Raw genomic sequence first — 14,653 nt, forward strand, 5'->3', positions numbered from 1 at the left:
AGTAAGCCTGCGTGCTTTAATGTCTTTTGATTGTTCTAATCCTTCCGAGCCCAACCTCCTTGTACAAAACTTGTATATGTGTATTTTAATATATGTACTATAACCATCCTCGGTATAATATTCTGTTTCCAATATTGTAGACATGTAATGTGATGCACTGTAAATTAAAGCCACATATATAGTATGTGCTGCAAACTGAAATGTAAACTTTCCCTGGTGGGGGAGTGACGAGAAGAGCTAGGTCACCGTCAATGGAATGGATCTCTGCCTCCATATAACATCTCATTCTGAGGCAGATATGTATGCTATCAAAGGTCCACTGGAATGGACATCTCTATAACTCTATAACCTTTTCTGTAGTCCCTTTTCAAAGAATGTGATTAGAGGCAAATCTTAATGTAATATTACAGCAACATGTCAGTAATTTGACTTCACATTTACAGTATTTAAACCTTGGGGTTAGGGAATCCACAAATGCCTCCAAAGCGTCTTTTTGTGTTTTGTGTCTCCCAGGGTGTATATCCCCTGCTGTCCTTAGCGTGCTGCTTTAGTTGCAACAGAATACTGGAAAAAGTACCATGATTTATTTGGAATAGTAATAATTTCATTGCAGTTAAAGTTTATCTTACCAAAACGTTTTAAAGTGTTTGTACCCCTAAAAAAAATAAATAAAAAAAATTGATCCTTTTCTCCTAAAGCATGCATGACAGCATAGTGCTTGTGCTGTGTAATTTGACCCCTTTGTATAATCTAAAATACCTGGCTGATCCTGCCTGGTTCTGGCCTCCCCCCTCTAAACTGACCATGGTTTATGATGGCTGCTGAGCCCTGACACTGTGGTCAGTTTACGTGCCTCAGTCATCCACAGCTCACCTCTGTCATCTCTCCCCCCTTCCTCCCTGCCTGTCAGCTGTGTCAGGGCCGCTCTGTTTCCTGCCCCTTCCCTCCCTGCTGCTATATTAACTATGTTCTGATCATACCATCTCCTCTGTTAAATAATGACATATGCCTCCCTGTATGTGCTTTAAAAAAAATGTGCTGATTTTCTACCTTATTTCAGAGTGCCCAGCGGCGCTCACTTGACTGCCCGCTCCTTTCCTTCTCTCCTCCTGGCTGATGTCAGTGGGAATTCTCGGCCCTTTCCGCTGTAGCTGTCAGTCTTGGAGAGGAGAGCAGCAAGCAGTCACAAGAGCGCCAGGAGGCGCTCTAAAATAAGGTAGAAATCAGCATATTTTGTATAAAACACGTACTGTGGGGCACATATCGTTATCTAACAGAGGGCATGGTATGATCATAACATAGTGGCTTTACAACCACTTTAATCTTTAGGTTCTTTATAGAACTGGGAAGGTTAGAACCATTGTTAGGTTTTCCTGCTATCCGAGGCCAAATTAGAGAGATTTCCCCTCACTTTCTGTTCTGGGGACAACCATAAACCAGACAGGAGTGAAGAAAAATCTGCACCAGGGCAACAGACAACAATAACATGCTGACAGTATTTCCCTACCTATCTTAAAAAGAAAAATGCTATACTTTTGTAATGCTGTAGGTAAGCTAGGACAGGGCTCGACAATCCCCGGGCGCCAGGTCGCATTTGCGACTAGAATTAGCGACCTGGCGCCTGGGGTGCCCTGCAGAAGGTGTCCTGTCATTTTTCCACGGACTTCCGCGCCATCCGAAAATTGAGGCCCCGGCTTTTCGGCCTACTTGAGATGAGAGGCTTCCAATGGGGAACTGGCGCCCTCTTGTGGTGGCCGGGAGTAATGACTGTTGTAATGACTGTTTCTACTGCCTGTTTGTTCTCAATGCATTACCATCTCCCTGTCCAGTTAGTTACCTGTGGGAGTGTGGTTATTATTATTAATTTAATTTATTTTTTAAATATAAAAAAAAATAAATATTTTCTTTTTTTTTTAATTATTAAAAAAATAAAAAAATAAATATTTCTTTTTTTTTTCCAATTATTATTATTATTATTAAAAAAAAAAATCTTTTTTTTTTTTTTTTCCTCATCGCCATGCCACAGCCGAAGGCCACTTTCACAGGGGCTGTCTGATCAGGTCCGCCTGTCAGTTTTTCAGGCAGACCTGATCGGACCCTTCATTCTCCTCTATGGAGCAGTAATCTGCCGCCATCTCATCCTGTCCGCCAAAAGCAGACGGATGGTGGTTCTATTTTCTATCCATCCCGTGGATCGGATCAGATGGCATCGGATGGAAAGAGACACAGTCTGTTTCCATCCAATTGTGCTATAGAGGAGAGTGGGGTTCTAGTCGTATTTATGTGTAAATTTAGTATCCGTTTTATTAAATAAAGCTTGGTTGTTAGTTTAAAAAAAAAAAACTGGCTCCTAACTTTTTTAGCTGGCTCCTAGATTTCAGGAAAATTTGTCAAGCCCTGAGCTAGGAGCAGCAATGTCAAACTCTCCCAAGCACATAAACCTATTTTGATTCTGTTTTAGCCTTGCCATAGACCAAAAAATTTCCCTCCATGGAGGAAAAGGGGAAATAATTATATTCCCCCCATCCACGCCAAACAATGCAGCTTGATGAATCTCCTCTGATGGCTATTGTATTCTGACCATCAGCACCCATGGCTGTCAGAACACTCTTAATAGTGCCTAAATCTGAAAATGTTCTGTCCAGTCCTTTCCACAAAAGTTGACTCGACAGTTGACTTTAGTCAGGCCAACAGGGCCACCCACAAAGTTAATTTTGTACTATTCCAAATTTTTATCTTTGTTTGGCCAGCTTTAGAAATGGCCTTGGTTACACTGATGAGAAGGTCTTCAACTGTGTCGACTAGCCGTTTATGTGATCTATACTCTAGTATGTAGCCTTAGGGGTCCATATGCTATCCTGGGCTTTGGCTCTTTATTCCTCCCCAAGGGCTGCAGTACCAGGCAGTGAGACACGTTCTGACTATTTTGTTTCATGCCCTTAAGGTGAAAGTTGGCCTCGAAGAGCTGGTCTGGATTAGGGATTATCTGAACCCTCAAGTATTTAAGACTTCAAGAGTTCCAGGAAAAAGGAAGAGATTGTTTTAACCGAGTGACTCGATCTACTGCTAGAGAACCATTAGGGGATCTGATTTAAAGTAATTTATCTCATATTGGATAAAATTCCATATTGATGGAATAGGGACTTTTAAGTTAGGGAAGGTCACCTCCAGCCATGAGACTAGAAAAAGGAGGTCATCTGCAAATGTCATAACTTCATGGTGACCCAACTTGTTTGAAGGGTCTGTAATGTTTGATTTTCCCCTATGGAACATAGTAATTGTTCCTGTGTCAATTCACTCAGTTGAAACCATCTCTTCTTTTTTTCCTAGATCTCTTTTAATCTTAAATACTTGGGGGTTCAGATCATCCCTAATCCACTCCAGCTTTTCAAGGCCAATTTTCACCCCCTACTGTCTAAAATACACCTTGCCATACAAAAATTTACGTTTGCTGCTTCTCCGATTTTTTTTTTTTTTTTTTTTTTTTTTTTTTTTTTTTGAGGGGACAAACTATCTCATATGTCTCACTTTTATCTTTCCCCAAGCAGCACAGGGACATTGCAGCACAGGGATAATTGGCTCTCGTGGTGAGTTGTGCACTAAAGCCGCAATTAAACCCTGGGTTACGATCGAACAAAAGCACTCCCCAGTCTCATTGTCCTGTATTCCTTGGCTCCCATCATTACATTTATCATCCCTTTTTGGCTCACCCGACTATTGGAGCTATGCTTCGGTTTATATCATCCAGTTTTTTCCTTCCTGGAGATATCACCACATCAGTCCCCTTTGGTCCTTTTACTGAGAGACTTTAAATTTGTGTCCTGCAATACCAATAAACAACCTAATCGACTTCTGGACATAGACATAGTTTGACTCCTCGACTTTGTGTCATCTTCTAGATGCCCCTCGCTGACAGCCATTCAACATCTATTGGAGCCACCTGGTCAGCTTATCAGAGTCCTCATTCTTGAAGAAAAAGTTGGAACTATGTTGGAAGCTTGTGCAACTTCACTCCATTTGAAACCTTGTAGGGATGCATCTTATGTACCCCCCCCCCCTCTTACTTCAGTTGTTGAAATTACTGGTGTTTCCCCCCACTTTGGAATTCACCTCAACTTACATCTGTAAGAGGATGGAAAGGTGGGAAGAGAATCTACAGAGGACTTTATGGTCCAAATTAAACGGATATTGTTTGCACATAAGTCCTCCATTGCCTACAGATTTCAAGAGCAGGGCTATAAGATCTTGTCTTGTGGTATACGGTCCCATCCACATTACATAAAAACTTCCCGCACGCATCCAATTTATGCTGGTGCTGTGGCTAGGGAGACGGCTGCATTTTCTGGAACTGCCAAAAAATCCATCTGTTCAGGAACAAGTAAGACAACTTGTATTTAAGCTTACGTCAGTGAAGCTGGGCAGTCATCCAATAATGAGTTAGTAACTTCATCTTAATATCACTTACCTGTTATAAATCTTCACTTACGGGACACCTTCTGAATGCAGCCCGGCCTGTATTCCAAACCTTTGGGAGCAACCTACTTCCCCTCCAATATCCCTGGGGGTGGCCAAAATCACTGACATTGAACATGTGAAAAGGCTTACAGCCTCCTTTTAGAACAGAGTGGAGAAATTTTGTAACACATGGTATCTTCTCCTGTTTTTCTGCATATCAGGAGTTATTACAGCCCTCTGCTGTGGGAAGACCTCTGGGTAATCCTGGTTGACTACATTGCTCTGGCCAACTGGCTGTATGCTAGAACACAACTGCTAGGTCTCTACCATATGCGCTGCTAAGGTGTTTGCTGTACGTGACCCTCTTCCCGATGCACCCCTTCCCCTCCCAGTCAGCCACCCCCCTTTTTTTTTCTCTTTTCTTTCTTTTTTCTGGTAGGTAGTAGCCTTGGGAGGTCTATCATACATTCTTGGTCATACGCTTACTTGTCTTTCCTGCATTATGTTATGTATTTAATATCAGAGAGCACTGACCTTGTAACACTAATGTTACAGCTGTAGGTGTTGCTCTCCGACTGCCTCACTTGGCTTTGCCTGTGATGTTCTGATTCTGAGATTATAATAGTCAACCCTTGCCTTTTGTTAAATTAAGAAACAAGAAATGGCCTTGCTAGAGTAAGCACATGCAGGGGAAAAAATAACTCTTTAAACCACAATTAAACTATTTTAAATACTGGAAAAAAAATGTTCGCAAGCAAAACTATATTTCTCTTTTGCTCATTGACGGACACTGCTCCAGAATCTTCTTGACCATTGAGTAATGCTCCCCCCTACAGGCATAGGATGCTAGGCAGGAAAAAGCTTTACCTCGCCTATGGGTAAATTTCCAGGGGGTATACAACTTCCTGCCATAGGCATTCGGTTTTCTTCTGCCTAGTCGGGACCTAGTTCCTTGCTGGGATCTCTGATTCTAGCATATTCCTTTTTTAAAATGGATTTTTTTTCCTCCTTTATTATTTTCTGTTTATGTGAGAACTTCAATCAACTGCTGGACTGGGCAATGGTCTGGATATTCTAGATTCTTAAGGTTTTCCTAGTCCAGCCAGCGAGTGCGTATAGGCCTCAGCTCCGCACTAGGTCGGCTGCGACATAGTTCCACTGGACGGGGGCTGGCCTGCAAGTTAAACAACTTGCGAGGACGCATACGACCTGGTTGCGGCCTGAGTTGCAGCGTTCCTCCTGGCTGACAGCACCCACATTCCGGTGGAGAGGTGATCGGTCTGGAGCAGTGCCCACCAGGTTCCACGGTATGGTAAATAGGTGCCCCCCCTCCCCTCTTGAGGGTTATGGGGTGGACTTGGGCCCCTTAAGGTTCCCCTCCTCCCCAGCCCCTCTAGGGTCACCGTCGGTCTTCCTCACTCCTCACCCCCCACCTCCCTGGGGGTTGTAAGCTGGCTTTTGCCATGTGCTCTGAAGAGGGGCTACCTTTTGGTGCTGCTGCTAACCGGTTTTCTTAGCGCCTTCCCTGTGGGGGGGGGCACTGTGTGGGTGGACACCTTTTGTTTAATGACATGACAGCAAGCCGCTATTATTGGGTAGGACCCTCTGGGTACCTTGCCTGCTCGTTTGCGTCATGGCGGGGGCCATTTATTTCCATTTCGGCCTCTATGGAGGGGCTCAGAGGACGACCCCGCCCCCTTTTTTTTTTTTTTTCGTGGGATCGCAGTTGGTGACCCTCACCTGCCTGTTTTGTGTCTATGCAACAATCCTGATTATGTTTTAGGATGTGCTTAGTATGTAGTGATCCTACTGGGTCTGCGTCCACGCACTTCGAGTGCTCTAATAGGGAGGATGATTCCTCTCCTCTTCTTCTGCAGCCGCGCATGAAACGGCACTGGTGGATGCACTGATTGTATCAGTGCAGGCAACTTTAAAAATTGGAGGATGCAGCTGCTGCTGCGTCGGAGGTGCCGGTCCCCTTTGGTACCCGCAGCTCCCCAAAAGTGGCAAAAGGTGTCCCCTTTTTCCGCCTACTTGACAAAATTGTCACGAGTCAGTGACCTGAATGCATTTTGTCGTGCCTAAGCGTTTTCGCTAGGCGGATCGAGGCAGAAGGGATCTAGTCATCCTAGTGGCTCCAGACTGGCCTCGCCGGTCTTGGTACGCCAATCTGGTATGGCTGGTCATTGATGCCCCTTGGAGACTTCCTCTCAGAGAAGATTTATTGGCCCAGGGGCCAATCTTCCATCCTGCATTACAGTTGCTGACTTTACCTGCTTGGCTGTTGAAAGCCAGGTGTTGAAGGATAGGGGATTGTCTGAATTTGTGATTCCCACGTTGTAAAAGGCTAGAAAATCTGCCTCCTAGGTAGATTTTACCATCGCGCTGGAAGGCGTACATTGCGTGATGTGAGTCTCTTGGGGTTCATCCCCGTTCCATTTCTGTGGCTTGGATTTTGGCATTCCTCCAATTAGGTGTTGAGCAGTGCTTGGCCTTGGGTACCGTCCAGGGCCAGGTTTACAGCTTTGGCGGTCTTTTTACCCTCCTTTGGCTACACATTCTTTGGTTCGCACCTTTATTCAGGGGGTTCACCATTTGGCTCCTCCAGTACGGTCTCTGTTGCCTCAGTGGGATCTCCATTTGGTGCTGTCGGTTTTCCAGTACCCGGCTTTTGGAAATGTTCAAGCTTCCTCTGCTTACATTATCCCAGAAGGTAGCCTCCTTGGTGGCTATTACTTCTGCACCCAGGGTGTCGGAGCTGGCGGCGCTGTCTTGTTGTTCACCTTACCTGGTGGTTCAGAGATAAAGTGGTTCACAGAGATAAAGTGGTGCTTCAACCTTGTCAGTCGTTCTTTCCTAAGGTTGTTTCTGGTTTCCATCTAAGTGAAGACATTGTGTTGCCTTCCCTGGGTGTTCCAAGACTGAACATCCTAAGGAGATTGCCTTGCACTCTCTGGATGTGGGTTGGGCGATCGGAGTGTACCTTGCGACAACCGAGTCATTTAGGAAATCAGCCTTACGAATGGACCTCGCAAAGTGTTGGTCACGTCTGTCGCAACCATTTGCAGGTGGACAAGATGGGCAGTGGTGCAGGCTATTCCATCAAGGGTCAGGTTCATCAGTTTCCTGTTAAGATGCATTCTACATGTGCGCCATCAGGCGTCAGTGGTGCAGTTTGGCAAGGCGGCCACCTGGTCGTCTCAGCACACTGTCACAAAATTTTATACAATAGATGTGCTGGCATCTGCGGATGCTGCTTTTGGCCGCAACATTTTGCAGGCCGCTGTTTGAGAGGATTAGTCCTCTTTGAGGGTGTATATTTTTTTCAGGTGAGCTCCAGTTGTTCCTGGTTGGCTAGGTTTAGCTTTTTGGGAATTTTTTCTCTGCTGTGTTTTTTTCCACCCCTCATGTTAGACACTGCTTTGGGATGTCCCAATTGTCAAGAAGATTCTGGAGCTGTGTCTGTCATTGAACGAAAGAAAAAAATTGGATTTTTGTCTTACTGTAAAATCCTTTTCTCTGATGGTCATTGATGGACACAGCACCCACCCCTCTATTGGGATGGGTTATTTTTCTTTTGACACTGCTTGCAACTAAACTGAATGCCTATAGCAGGAAGTGGGCGTATACCCCCTGGGACTGCCCCATAATCGTGGAAAAACGTTTTCCTGCCTAGTGTCCTACTGCTGTAGGGGCAGCATAACCCAATGGTCAAGAAGATTCTGGAGCTGTGTCGATCAATGAACATCAGAGAAAAAACGTTACGATTTGACAAAAATCCAATTTTCCCAGCAATCAATTTTTTTTACATTTAGATCTTTTTATTAGAATAGTTTTGTATGCTGCACACACAACAATATTCAACATTTTTATTGGGTTCGAGGCACTGATGAAAATGATGCTGTCATAACAATCCTGGTGCATTTTATGGTTCATTATTTCTGTACCTTTCAGGTTGTCCTTGGTTCTAAATTTAACTAAATTTGATCTCAATCCTACAGAGCCGCCTTAGAAGAAGTTGAAGGGGATGTATCAGAACTTGAGCAGAAGCTTGACAAGGTAAACCTACTCAGTCATACTTGTCTTAAATGTTGAAGATCTACCATTAATTCCCTAATGCTGCCCTAATTCTACAGTGATATGTGATCCTTGCCTCTTTCTTTAATAAGTACATTTCTAATAAGCGCCTTCATTTACTATTTCACTCCAAGTGATTCATCATGTTGGTCAATTATTGGTGTATATGAAGCTATTTGATGATGAAAAATTATTTTACTGAAGATATTGCTGTGTGATTAATACTCCTGAATAAATTACATGGCACTTGATTAATAAAAACTGTCAGTATTATGCATTTTACTGACTGAAAATGGTATTTGCCCATTGTAGAAAAAATAACCAACCCTTGTTAGTTGTCAAGGTAAAGAAGTAGGATATGATCTGTGACTGTGCACAGTGAGTGCTGTGTGAACTGGTAAACACTGTACTTTTTCTTTCAGTTGGTAAAACTATGCATTGGAATGATCGATGCTGGAAAAGCTTATTGTACTGCCAACAAGCAATTTATGAATGGAATCCGGGACCTGGCCCAATATTCTAGCAAGGATGAAGTGATTGAAGTAAGCAGCTTCTGCTCATGCCATTGTTACACCATCTCTATAGATAACAGACCACTCAGTGTGCTGGTGCATAGTTTTTCTAGCTCTTCTTTCAATTGCTGGCATTGCTCTCAAGCAGACTCCTTTTAGGATTATAAATAATAAACTGAGTAGCACAAAAAAGACCTGCCATTTGCAAGCAGGTATGTCTGCTTGGCATAAAGGCATCTGGTTATCTGATTTGAGTAAAATAGGGACTGACTTAAACCCTGTCTAGTTTTCTGTTTTTCCTAATAAAGTTTCTGTCCTGGGGACAGTGGTCGCCAGGACAAATAGAGAGGTCAAATCTTGCCAATGGGATTCAGAGAACAAAATAAAGGACAGAGGTTCTTACCCTTCTCCATTCCAAAACTAATATAAGAAAAGGTTTTGGCTTTAGATACACTTTTAGGCTGGGTTCACACCAATGCGGTGTGGGAACCCGCACCACACCAGAATCGCAGCAGTTCACAATGAACTCAGCGAACCGACGCAGGTGTCAATATAAAGTTAATCACTTCCCTAAATGTTTGTAGAACGCAGTGCGAACAATGGATGAAATCAGATCACATGGGTCTGAACACCCATGTGATCCGATTCCAGTGTGGACAAAAAAAGGGTCCTGCACATTGTTGGGTGTATGTCCAGTGCGAATTGAGTCGTACATAATGTATGGCTCAATTTCCACCGCACTGAATTTGCATGTCATTTGTACACTGCATCCATGTGAACCCAGCCTAAACTTCAGGTAAACAGCTAAATGGACTGTTAAAGTACAAGGTGTGAGAATTTAATTCCTGGAATGGACTGTAGAAAAATTAAGTTTGTACAGGAGCATTTTTGTGGTTGAGAATCCACTTGTCATGCCATAGTTCTGGCCTTTTCCTCTGAGCAGATTCCCATAACCTTTTCAGAATTTACAAGTAACCATCTTGGTTGACCGTTGTACCATGTTCTCTGAACTCTTAGTGAACTATCCCCTTTTTATATACAAAAACAAAAAACACACCAGCATGAGCGTACGAGGGTTTGCACACGGCCTACATTTGTATCTGTCCTTTGCGTTTTTTTGCTGCCCACTTCTTGCGTCATCGTGGACATCTTCCCGCCCCTTCTTAAACAGCCTATGCCATTCAAAAACAATTGGTTTTGTGATTGAATGTTCACCAGAAGCCTGTTGCAGCGGAGCTAAAGTTTCACACTCGCTTTTTTGCTATTTTTCATGCACAATTTGATGTTAATTTGCTGCTCCAGATTCCTGTCACTCTTTTTTCCTAACATTGCGACGCACACTTGTGTTATTTCTTTTACTCTGTTTGGACTGAGTCAACTGGTCAACGATCCAGGTGAATGCACGTTAGAACATGTCTGAACACGCTTGAGTGTATATGGCTATGTGACTCGCCACCATGGTGCTATGCTGAAGGCATTCTGGGAATTAAATTGTCACAACTTGTACATACAGTATATGTAAAATCTCCTATATGCCAAATTGTTATATTAACAAGGCAAGCCAGGTTGATAACCTTGCTTTTCTTCATGCAGTAGTGCAGTGTGGTTTCTGACCTCCCCCCAGCTTACTCATAGTGTTAAAGGCTAAGTTCACCTTTAGGAAAAAAATTATAAATGCCCATATTTTTGCAGGAAAATGTTTTTTTCTAATGAGCCAGCAGAGCATACGCCTACGACCTACTGATCTGCAATGGAAGGCTCCTTCAGACACTTCCTCCAGCTTGCCTGCCTGTACCTCCGTACGAGCAGACGGTTACAAAGCTGAAAGAGGGGTCAATAAACTATGAGGGCTCTTATCCTTGGCCGTGTTAGACGTTATCCCCTAATTATGGGTGTACCATGTATCATGCTCCAAAAGGTGAACTTATCCTTCAACCTGAAAGCACTGTATAGCATAGTAGAGACTGAGTGGCTCACAATGCTACCTTCCTTTGCCCAGGCTAAGAGATCGAGTGTTAAAGGACACACATAAATAAATAGATTCAGGTCCTTAAGGCAACAGTATATTTAAAACACATTTATTGATCTTCAATAAATATACCAGGAAAATAGTGGTCTTTTATGTACATCTGGAGTTTAGAATTAGAACTTGCCCAGGTAAAGTTACAGGTTCGTTTAGTCTCAGGCAGTATTTGCCATTTCCTCCCTGCTGCCAAATCATCTTCTGGAGCTCATCTATGTTCCACTACTACAAGGGGGAACATGACACTTCCCCCTGCCTATCACTTATAGTGCTTGGTGCCTGAGCGAATGAATTGCCAGGTCCAGGCCCTTTCCTGTGGGGACTAAAAGCTGGGTGTGTTAAACCTGTGCAGGACTTTTTGGATGTTGCTTTGGTAGATTGGGGTTTCGAGGGAACATAGTAAAGTTATGCAGGTAGGCTGTGCAGAATGTAACTTATAAGATCTCAGTTTAGTAGACACACACCACTCAAAAAGGGGATTCTTTTTTGCTATAGGCTACTACACTTCTTGATTATAACTGAGTATGTTTATTTCATTTTTTTTTTTTTTTTTGCAGTGTAGCCTGACAAAATTTTCTGACAGTCTGGAAGAAATGATCAAGTTTCATAATGTAAGTACGTACACAAAAGTGTCCAAAAGTAGGGTCTTCTGCAACTATAAATTGAGGGGTTTTTTATACTGCAACTCATTTCCACTGTATTATGATTTTCAGAACTATATTGAGACATTATAAGCTAGTATTTGTGCCTGGACCCCAAATAGATGTGTTTCTAAAACAAATCCAGGAGGTTGATTGTTATGTTTAATAATTTAGTGAGACCACTTTTGGTGACTTTGCTTAAGGCCCCTTTCACACTTGTGCGACCTAAAAATGCAGTGATTTTGACTGGACTTGAAGCAATAACTGTGTAATCTTGACGTCTTTTGACCTCCAAATGCATCAAAGTCAGACCAAAGTAGTGCAGGGACTACTTTGAAGTCACTGCGACTTGGAAGTCGCGCAGATATAAACGGTAGTCATTGGAAATCATGGAGTCCGACTTGTAATGCGACTTTGCAGTCCCAAGTCGCAGGACAAGTCGCACAAGTGTGAAAGGGGGGTAAAAGGTTTTACTACCCTGCTTAAGAAGGAGGAAACATATTTTTGCTATAATACAATCGTGGCATTGACCTTTACTACACCTTTAACCACTTCAATAGTTGACACTTTTACCCCCTATCTGCCCAGGCCAATTTTCATGCAACACTGTACTGAAACTACATTTTTATAACTTTGTTCACACAAATAGAGCTTTCTTTTAGTAGCATTTAATCAACACTGTTTTATTTATTTTTTTGTGATAAAAAAAATTGTTTTTCTTTGTGTTATACAATTTTGCAGTTAAAAAATAGTTCCTCATAGATTTCAGGCAAAATGTATTTTGCTTCATTTCTTTAGTGAAAATATATATAATTTTTCTTTTTTACACATATTTTTGCATATGCAATGAATTTCATTGCTCTAAGCAAGCATTTTACTGAAAAAAAAAAAAGAATTAATTCAGTTTTATTTTGCTGTGATTAGCTGTGATTGCCCACAGCTGATCACATGGCACATATGGGCTGTGATTGGCCCAGTCTGCACCATTGGCCTGCTAGCTGTGACCAATCACAGCTAGCAACACAATTGTACACAATGGGCACAGACAACGAAAAAAGTTGGGACTTTAAATGAGGTTACGCCTGGCTAGGGCTATGTACCTCCATCCCTGTTTCTTGAACAAATTGGGGGAAAGGGGAGTATGACTGAAACGTAATGAGGCTATCGGCAGGGTAATATAGCATAATATAAAATATGTGTGAATCCTTTCACAACATAGTAATAATGTAATACACAGAGCCAATGCCTAAGTAACCCTAAATATAGGGACAAGGATAAAAAAAAGGGGGCAGTTGGGACTTTAAATGAAGTGCATACCAATGGTTGGGATAGGTAATATGGCTAGAATGATTGTAAAAGTGGGTCCAACAACATAGTAAAAGAAAAACTTGATTTTAATGATGCAGGTCATCAACAATACAATATAAATATCCAATAGAGCATGGGTACATATCTATAGAAATGGATGGACATTGCAGTGTAAACAACATACAGTAAGTATATGTAAAACAGGTAATGACAATTGGTATAACACCTCCAAATTCATAATATAGACAGACATCAGAGTAGATTCCAAAATTGTATATATTGAATTTGTACATAACATAGAATGTAGTAATTCCAGGTAATAAAGTATCTGATTATATAGAAAACATCATGGACTCGACGCGTTTCGTGGACGCACATTGCCACTTCATCAGGAGTCGATATTTTGTAAAATTCTAAGAAATAATAATAATATACATGCATAAGTAATAAGGATCATGTTAATGAATGCCAATTAGAATGAGGAGAAAAGGTAGGAGAGGAAAACGGGGGAAAGAGAATGACCCCCATTTTTGCCCCAATCACTTACGTAATAATACTAAATTGGTACTGAGACTATGTGGACACTGCATGTCCCCCATGGGAGCTGAGGGCGCACCGGCAGGCGGGCAGGAAGAACATATGTGGATCATGGTGAAGGCGTGTCAGGATATGAGATAAGGCTAGCCCATAGTGATGAACATATACAGTATCTGTAAAGAGAAATATATATGTAGTCTATACATCTGGGTATAATGGTAAACATCAATAAAGATAGTTGTATATGTTAAAGGGCGTCATATTACTCATAACTGGAGTATGATGAACAAGGAAGGAAACTATAAGTGTGTGTGACAAGGGTGTAAGCGAGTGAACCGTGAAAGCACCAGACAAGTATGCCATGGATAGGTGAGGGAGGAATTGGTGAATACCATTGTCCACAAGTCACGTGTAAACAGAAGATAAAAGGTCCTTAAGAATAATTGTGAAGAAAGCCAAACTGATGGTGATATTGTAAGCCAGTGAAGAGCAGATAAGGAGAAAGTTGGAAAAAGAAAAAGTGAAAGACACCAGAAGTGAGGTGCACCGATAAGAACTAGATTACCATGTGAAATATTGCGTGAGAACCCAAGAGCCGCCTAGCAAGGTGAGCCCAGCGTCACGATCGTGTAAAAGCCTAGTGCACCACGGGAAGGGCAACAGCCGTAAGGCGTTACCGTCCCGCGGGCTGGCTTATGTACACAGGTGGAACAGAACCTCGTCGGCGAGATGGCGCCAAAAAGACGTCATGCGTCGGCGGGAGGCGTGGCGCCGATGCGTGGTGAGACCGCCCACCCTGTCCCCTACGCTAAGAAGCAGAGGAGGAGAGGGAGGACACGCAGCACGCATCGCAGCTCCCGGGGAACAGACCAATTGTCACACAGAGAACAATCCAAAGAATCCCTAATGTATGGAGTACTTAAAATTGGTATTAAGCAATGATCCAAAAATTATTAATAAAATGTTGGCCATGATACAGGAGATGATGACACTTATAATCAATTAAATCGCATGATGTGGAGCCACTGAATAAAAATATGAAATATGGTAATGTGTAAGCCATGAAACCAACCAAGCAGGCACTTCCATCCCTAAATCAC

General features: G+C 42.5%; 1 protein-coding gene across 3 annotated transcripts in view; it reads left to right on the forward strand.

Moving 5' to 3' along the window:
• Nucleotides 1-14,653, forward strand: part of ACAP2 (ArfGAP with coiled-coil, ankyrin repeat and PH domains 2) — a 162,291-nt gene that overhangs the window by 54,292 nt on the left and 93,346 nt on the right. For all 3 annotated transcript variants that reach the window (XM_082249893.1, XM_082249895.1, XM_082249894.1), the window contains exons 2-4: nucleotides 8,457-8,514; nucleotides 8,955-9,074; nucleotides 11,625-11,678. In XM_082249893.1, coding sequence (XP_082106019.1) covers nucleotides 8,457-8,514; nucleotides 8,955-9,074; nucleotides 11,625-11,678 — 232 coding nt within the window. The remainder of the gene's footprint in view (nucleotides 1-8,456; nucleotides 8,515-8,954; nucleotides 9,075-11,624; nucleotides 11,679-14,653) is intronic.

Source organism: Pelophylax lessonae, assembly GCF_965119305.1.
Source record: "Pelophylax lessonae genome assembly, chromosome: 3".
Lineage (NCBI taxonomy): Eukaryota > Metazoa > Chordata > Amphibia > Anura > Ranidae > Pelophylax > Pelophylax lessonae.